Consider the following 8,613-nt stretch of genomic DNA (forward strand, 5'->3'; position numbering starts at 1 on the left):
AGCCTGTCTCTCACCCACTGACTCCTCAATCTACATTTTCACTGACTACCTGTCTTGTATGCATACCAGCCCAGCCGCTGGCTTCTTTCCTTTTCATTCCATCCAGGAAGAGCACACACCAACTGCTGAAACTTCCTTAGCCTGACGAAGGGTTTTTGAACACAAAAGCTTGCTTAATAATTATTTTCCAACTATTTGGGTTGGTCTAATAAAAGATATCAGATTCACCCAAGGAACCTTGTCCGTCTAACAAAAGAACACATTCCCGTAGCAAATACCATTCTAGAGAACCCAACAGCACCTTACAAGCCATCCGCTTCTTCCAGCTACCATTGGAAGTCAGTGGGAATTTGTCCATATACCTGAATGGATGTTCTATCAAGCTCTGTATACAGAAGTCAGACAAGCATATCTGAGTGGAAAGGCCAGAATCAGAACAGTGTGAAAGATGGAAATTGTGACTAGGATGCTAGGATCGAAATTATAACAAAGTCCTCCTTATTCATAGCTAAAGTCCTATAGTACTTTTTCTTAAAAAATTAATAATTCCAAAGACAAAACTGCATGGAACTGAATTTATCTCCCTTGTAAGCCTAGAGAACTGAGTTGATCATAGTAGAATTTATAAGTGGACTCAAGGAATTGAAATTCAGACCCATTTTCATATTGTTTTCAGGACAAAATTCGCTGTTTTTTCTTGGAGATCTAAGCTTTTATTCAGCTCTTCCTATACATAAATGTTACTCAGGTCTGCCATGTTGAAATGTCAGAAGAATTTCCCTGTGGGTCAAAAAACAAAAGTATGTTTCTCTTACCTCCAAGGATATTGTCAATCAATTGTCTTTTGATCATGCAGATCTTTAATGCTATAAAACCAATAGCTAAAATGGCTCCAAGAGTAACTCCTATGATAACATACGTGACATCTGCAAAATAAATGAAAATAAATGATAGACTATATGTTGTAAAATAATAAAGAAAATAGTTTGGCATTTTAATGTTGGTATGTTAATGGCATAAGAGAAGGATGCAGAATCAGAATGAATATTGTTGTTGAAAGATGACCACATGCATTCTCTCACACAAGAAAAAGCTGAATATGAAGGGCTAGATTATGAGCTTCCTTAACCACATGCACAATACAAATTTACACCATCCATACGCACAGTAGAACTGAGCTAACCAAAATCCCTTATGAGGGAACCCACTGTAGGTTTCTATCATTTGTAAATTAGTGAATGAACAACTTCCAGTAAAAGGGGGGACATTAGGAGAACTAGTGTGGGCTGGAGAATAGGCAGCTGGTTTGCATGTGACATGTGGTCTCTTTCTGTTTCTGCTAGGACCTGCTGTGTGATATTGGTTATGTGAATATTCCTCTGAGGTGTTGTCTATTTAGAGTGAGAGCTCTTTTGGGCAGGGCTATTTGTTGTTAGTGTAAGCGCAGGGTAGAAAACAACATTTGCATGGGATGCTGTAGAGGGGGGCTTGCACCAGCTGTCCTCTTTGGGGTATCTACCAACCCTGTTTTTTAAGATTCTGCCAGGTAATTTTGACAGCATACAGCACAAGGAGGGCACCAACTTTGTCTGAGGCTTCTAGGTGCTACTGTAATATAAATAACATTTAAAAGGGCAGGCTACAGCTGCACTAGGTACAGTTTCCTTACATACCATGATGACTTCAAATTTAAGACGACCTTCCAATAATTATATCCTGTACATAGATCATTATTTAAATTCTTCCCTCCGGCCACTGTGGGAAGGGAAGAGATGCCTTGACCCCTCCCCCCTCACTTTTCCCACCCAGCCACTTACTTCCACAATGCCCCTCTTGCCAAACACCCCTCACCGCCCCTCACCTGCCCCACCCCCCTCACTGTCTGTCCTGCCTGCTACCACTTACTCCTATTGCCTGTTCCCCCTACCCCTGCTTACTGTGGGCAATGGTTCTGACCCTGGCTCTGGCTCTAGCTCTGGCTTTGGCCATGGGCACAGAGCACACGGTGACTCTGGCCTTGGCCTGGCTAAGTACCAGTGGCAATGGCAGCAGCAGTGGCAGCACCAGACCTGGCTGCAGCTCTTGTGCTGGGACAAGGTTGGAGCCAGAGCTGGATCCAGAGCCCCAGCAGCTCCCCTGCCACTGCATGGTCTCCCTAATGCCTCCCGCACTGTATGGTCTCCCTTGTACTCCTCCATGTTCATCCTCCCATTACACAGTCTCCCCTGCACTACCTTAGCCACACCAGCCACAGTGTCTCTGATCCAGGGTAGCTGGTGGCTGTGGCTCCAGCTTTGGCTCTAGCTCCCCTAGCTGCAGCAGCTGCATGCCCAAGGCTCATCCTTGCATCCAATATAACGGGTTTTTTCTCCTGGTTGAATGGGAGAAAAAAACTGTCATTTTTTTTGTATTTGGGTAAATATGGTATATATTGGCAGTAACATTTCAATTTTGATTATAGCATTACTTTCTAAGATCTAAGATTTCTTAAACCTAGTACTTGGTTTAATAAAATTAGGAAGTGGTGGTACCAGAAGTTCTCACTGGAAGACACTAATAGTAAATCTTTGTAGAAGGGAAATAGCAGCATTTTAGGGTGATTATACACATTCAGGGAGGCTGCTCCAACGTGCTGTAATTACAGCACGTTGGAGCAGACTTGATTAATCGAGTCTGCTGGAGCCCAGTAATTATGCTCCAGCATACTCCAGTGTCATGCATCTCAGAATCCCTGCACTGAAAAATGGCAGCGGGCGTGCTTTAACTAAAGCTTGTTTGAGGAGTTTTAGTTAAAGTGCCCTACTTGCCATTTTTCAATGCGAGGATGCTGATACACGTCACACTCCAAGCACTATAATTAAAGTGGCTCCTGGAGCCACTCTAATTAAAGTACTCCCTCCCTGCTCCCCAGAGAATGTATATAAACACCCTTAGGTGTGTATTATCAGGTGTATTACTCTTCTGCATCATCACAGTCACATCATGGTTTCACATCAAACTTTAATACTACACGGTGCACACTTTCATGGTCTTTGGGGCTCCAATATGCCTTTTAATGTTTCTAATTTTATTACAGGCATGCCTGGAGGCAGCAGTCACAGACTGGTGCTTCATTATAATAGACACCATACAAACACAGAATAAGCAGATGATCATTATATTATGATAATAATAATTATAATCATAATCAACATCATAATTTTGAGGCTCCATTTTGTATTCCCATTAATAAAAAGATCTATATAAAATAACAAGATCTAATATCCTTAGCATGTGTTTGCTTTTGTTGCCATGTTCTCTTAGCCCCAGGGTGGATAATTATCTTGGCTTGAGGGCTGCTTAATTAGTTTTGATGAGCTATCAAGGGCTGCGAGGATAGCCCTGCCCTTTGACAGGTGCCCGCACCCTGGCCATCTTCTTGGGACTGGAAGTGTTGTTCCTAACCCCTGACATTTGCCACTGGAAGTCCCTTCCCTTGGGGGCAGGAGGGTGGAATTGCCATCTTGGAACCAGAAAAAAACCCAAATCACATACTAAAAATCAAACATGTACTATAATATATTTTAATATTATTTTTTTAAAATATACTGTCCTTATTTATATAAGTATGTGGAATGTATACAGAGGCGATTGCATAATAGCTCAAAATAAAGTCTTACTTTTGTATAATGTGTGTGGGGGACTGTGTGAAGTGGTTAGGAGGTGGGATATGTATGTGATGCGGTGTGGGGTTTGTGGGGGGAGCATGTGGGGTTTGTGAGGGGTGCATGTGAGGTTGTGGGGGGTGTGGGGAATGGGTATGGTGGGGTGTGCATGTGGAGCCCCCCCCCAACATACATGGCCCTCCATGGCGCACAGCCCCTGCTGCCAGGGCAGTGGCAGTAGCAGGCCCTTGGAGTGCTCATGGCCCATGCAGGCGGAGCTGCCCAGTGGCACACAGTTCCAGCCAGTTCTGGAAGCTGCACATGGTGGCAGAGAGTGGGGCCAGGGCCTGGCTTCAGCACATGGATCTCCCCATGTCTGATGTGCAGCTCACAAGACCTAGCCAAAGCTACACACTGTGGGGCCAGGGGGAGCCAGCAGCCTGACTCTGCTTCCTGCCATCAGGTGCAGCTCCCAGGACTCCACTGAGAAGCAGGGAATGGGGCTGAGCCTGCTGGGATCCGTTGTGTGGGGCTCCTTGCCACTTCTGGTGGAGTCCCAGGAGCTGCATATGGTGACAGGGAGTGGGAAAGGCTGCCAGCTCCATTGTGCTAGGCTCCCCACCATGGCGTGCGAGTACCAGGAGATGTATGTGAGCCACAGGGAGCCCTGTATAATGGAACTGGGCCTACCCAGGCTTTCTGCTTCTCCCCACACCCAGCTGGGTACAGGGCCCATGCTCTTGGTTCTGTGCTCCTGGCCAACTTATACTTTCCCCCACCTACTGCTGCTTCCCTACCTGCTGCCCAGAGTGCTGCAGCAGGGACATGAGGAGGAGCCGCTGGAGGCCAGGGGAGCTGAGCAGTTCATTGGGTGGCTGCAGCAGTGGCAGCAGGAGCCCGGCCTGGAAGCTGCGTGCTGGCTGGGGCCAGGGTTGTGGTTGTGGCTCTCCCGTCCATGAGGGTGGGAGCGCAGGACATTGCCCTAGTGGGAGTGGGTGAGGCTCGGTCACATGTGACTGCAGGAGGGGCAGCCACAGGCTCAGCTGGATATGATTAATTAGTGGGCACCCACCTGCAGACTGGATGGAATTGCCTGGTGGGTTGGATCTGGCCCACAGGCCATATTTTGCCCACCCTGTCTTAGCCTACGGCTCCTGTAGGGAAGGTAACATCTTAAAATAGACTCACCTACTCCATCCTCTTCAGATGTTCCAGAGGCATAAACCCTTGCTTTCCAGATATCTGAAACAGAAAAGATTGGGCATGTCAAAATATGTAGAATAATGTACTGTATTCAGCTAGTGACCATATGTATCTGGTAATATCATGCTTGCTTGAAAATCCTAAGAGGATCATGCCAGGATATTACTAGTGATTAATTGTCAGATGATAAAATTTAAGAAATGTATCTAGGCCTTTGTAGAACAGATGTGTTATTGGAAGAATTATTGGAGAATTCTGAAGAATCTTGAATGAACCAACATTTTTTTTCAATTTGTTTTATCACTGAAAATGTAAGCTGAAATAAGCAAATCGAGAATATTTTTTAAGTAGTTCCAATCAGAATCATAGCAGTAGCACCTGCATGAATGAGACAAACAGGGACTGAGGTGGCTTTTAATACAAAAGTGAGCACTGGTTTTAAATGCTTCCCAAAAGGAATCACTTTCTCCCATGCACATGTTATTCAGCATCTAACCTCATTTTTCTGTGTTTTCAGCCTGCTAATTAAGGCACAAATGGCTTAGAACTACAGAGACTGAGGTCTGGGCTAATTTCAGATGTAAAAGTATCATGGTTAACAACAGATTTACACCAGCATGAAACTGATCACATGTCCTGTCCCTGTGAAAAATGTGTGCGTGTTATACAGGTTTCCCTCAATCTATGCGGGTTGTTTATATGCAAATTCACTCTTATGAGATCAGCACCGATGCCCCCCACCCCCACCAAAGCAGGTAAGTCTGTGGGGAGTGGGGAAAGGGCTGTGGCCCCACTCACTCCAGCCCGGGCTGCAGCGGCCCCGGCAGCAGCCGGTGCCAGCTGCCTGTGGGCTTTGGGCTGCACCGTGCTCCGCCTGTCCCCCCGCACCTGGGCTTACCCCAGCTCCTAGGCTGCACCATGCCATGGTGCAGGCAGCTGGTGTCAGCTGCTCCTGGGGCCATTCCAGCACAGGCTGGGGTGAGTGTGAACAAGCAGAGCCCCGGGTAGCACAGGCCACAGCACTCACCCCAGCCCCAGGTGCAGTGGCCCTGGGAGCAGCCAACACCTGCTGCCTGCACCAGGGCACAGCACAGCCCAGCACAGGTGAGTGAGGACAGGCAGAGCACAATGCAGCCCAGCAGCTGCAGGCAGCTGGCACCAACCACTCCTGGGGCCACTGCAACTGTGGCTGGGGTGAGTGCCACTCTGTTCCCTCTGCTTTGCTGCCTTGTGTAGCCCCAGGAGTGGCACCCCTCTCCCTGTCCCTTACCTAGTCGCAGCCTCACTCCCTTACTGTCATGGGAATTTATCCTGATTCGTTACATTGGAAAGTGGGTTTGCTTTATGTGAATTTGATTTATGAGCCGTTGTCTGGAAACACATGTACAGCATAAATTGAGGGAAACCTGTATGTTGATAAGCATCTAAGCCAGGGACGTGCAGTTATTTTGGGTGGAGGGCCTCTTAACAAGTTTTGGCAAGCTGTTGCGGGCTGCATAGGTAGCTCTGCCGCTTGATGGTTGCTCTGCACCCTGGTCACCACATTGGGACTGTAAGTCCTGCCCCCTAACCCCTGACCTTTGCCACTGGAAGTCCCTCCCCTTGTTGCCCTTCTCCCCCTCCAAATACTCCTTTTGGGAGGAGGGGAGACCTGCCATCTTAGAACCAGAAAAAACCCAAATCATACACTAGAAGTCAAACACCTATTGTAATATACTTTAATTTTATTACAAAAGATATTTGTCATGACTTGTGATTGTGTACTATATATAGAAGGGATTGCATAATAACTCAAAAATAAAGTGTCAGTCTTTTATATTGTGTGTATATGGTGGGGTGTGAGTGTGTGTGGAGGCGGGTTTGTGGGGGGGTTGTGAGAAGGTGTGGATGTGTAGTGGGGCATAGGGTATATTGAGGTGTACGTACATCTTGATGGGGGTTGTGTGGGCGGGGTGTAGTTGTGTGAGGTGTGAGAGTGTGGGGGTATAGGGACCCACCACACACTCCCCCCCCCCCCCCCCCCCACACCACCCCTGGTGTGCAGAACTCGCTGCCTGGCAGCAGCAGCAGCAGGTGGGGTGGTCAGGGTGCTCATGCCTGGCGCAGGCACCTGGTGGAGTGTGGCTCCAGTCTGCGCTGCACACAAGGCGGGGGAGGGGTGGGAGAGGTGAGGACCGCAGCCTGCCTGGCTGCTTCTATCATCAGGGCTCCATGCTGTGCACATGCAGCTCCCACACTAGCAGCAGGGGAAGCCCCGTGCTGGAGCCTGCTGCCTCCCCTGTCCCCTGCTGCGCAGGTCCCCACACTCAGCCCGTGAGTGGAGGGATCCCTGCCCCCTGCTTTACCGAGTCCAGTGTGGGGCTTTTCTGCTGCAAGTACAGGAGCTGAAGGTGCGCCATGCTGAGCCCCTGTGATAGAGGCAGACAGGCATGCGAACAGCGGGCCCCACCCTGAGGTGGCCATGCAGTTGCTGCCAGCATGGAGATAATGCCAGAGCTGTGGAGCCCAGCGCAGCTGTTTGCAGCCTGCCCACTGCTTGCTGCAGCTGCCCAGAGCACGGGCTGGCTACAAACAACTGCACCAGGCTCTGGAGCCCTGCTATCACCTCCGTGCCAGGAGCGGGGAGAGACTGGGGCTGCACTGCCTCAGGCCCCTCCCTTACCACCTGCTCCGATGCGCAAGTGCTCGCACCAGTATGGGGCTGATGCCGGAGCCTGGCACAGCTGTTTGGAGCCTCCCAGCTGCAGCTGGTCCCGGCTCTGGGTAGCTGCCGCCAGCTGAGAGACCAGGCCGCTCCCCGCCGATGCTGTAAGCCCTGCCGGAAGCAGCCCGGGCTCTGTTGCTGGCAGCAGCTGCCTAGAGCCGGGGCTGGCCGTGGTGTGCGGAGCAAAATGGCCTCACATGCCATGCTCAGCACGCGTGCCGGGGCTTGCCGGCCCCTGCATTAAATACATGTTGAACATTCAAAACTTGTGATTCAGGCTGCTCAAAAAAACCAAATTGGCTGAAAAACTGTGAGATTATACAAAATACTACTTGTTTTTGTCTTCTGGTTATCATTCTTTTCTTTACAGGCAAAAACTCAAGAACCTACTTGTTTTTAAATTGAAGCTGACTTTTCACATCATTGCATTACTCCAGCCCAGGAGATGGAGCCTTCAAAAAAGCAGGCATTGCAGTATTTTGTTTTGTTCCTCTTCAGCTGTTTTTATGTGAGGGACACTTTTCACATGAATATTTGTAGCAGGTACATTCTAGCACCATAGAGGAATTTTGTTAAGACCAAACTTTACAAAAGTGGCCTCATTATTGCAAGTCTGGCTTGAGCCTAGTTTTCACAGCTGCTGTGCACCTTACATTTCAAATAAAGTCAGTGTGAACTCTGAAAGTTCCAGCACCGTATCAGAAACATCTGACATGCAGGATGACTGGCAAGACACTAGCTTTTACTTCCTGGCCTCTGTTACTTGACGATTACTCAAACACTTTAAATATTGTGTGTTCAGTCAGGCTTCAAAAAGCTTGAGACTGGTTTGAAAATCATAGGACTGTAAGACAAATAGATTTTAGCTTCTTTATTTGCCTGCTTGATTTTGACTCGTTAGGTTTTACATTTTCAAACTGTTCTCTATCACCAATTTGTCTGCAAGCTTACTTAAAAAAAATAATAATATTCCTCTAATAATCACATTACTAGAGAGAGAGAAGCAAGGGGGGTAAGAGTGCTCAGAAACCCCCATGGCTCAGCAAGGGCATTCAGGAATGC

The 8,613-nt window shown here is 48.1% G+C and overlaps 1 protein-coding gene across 6 annotated transcripts in view; it reads right to left on the reverse strand.

The window, feature by feature from the left end:
• Nucleotides 1–8,613, reverse strand: part of TMEM273 (transmembrane protein 273) — a 58,919-nt gene that overhangs the window by 40,418 nt on the left and 9,888 nt on the right. For 5 of the 6 annotated variants that reach the window (XM_025212989.1, XM_025212991.1, XM_025212990.1 and 2 more), the window contains 2 exons: nucleotides 4,833–4,886; nucleotides 816–926 (listed from right to left, as the gene is read on the reverse strand). In XM_025212989.1, the coding sequence (XP_025068774.1) occupies nucleotides 816–926; nucleotides 4,833–4,886 (165 nt within the window). The remainder of the gene's footprint in view (nucleotides 1–815; nucleotides 927–4,832; nucleotides 4,887–8,613) is intronic. The other variant, XM_025212993.1, reaches the window with a different exon arrangement.

The sequence above is a fragment of the Alligator sinensis genome, unplaced genomic scaffold (assembly GCF_000455745.1).
Source record: "Alligator sinensis unplaced genomic scaffold, ASM45574v1 scaffold163_2, whole genome shotgun sequence".
Lineage (NCBI taxonomy): Eukaryota > Metazoa > Chordata > Crocodylia > Alligatoridae > Alligator > Alligator sinensis.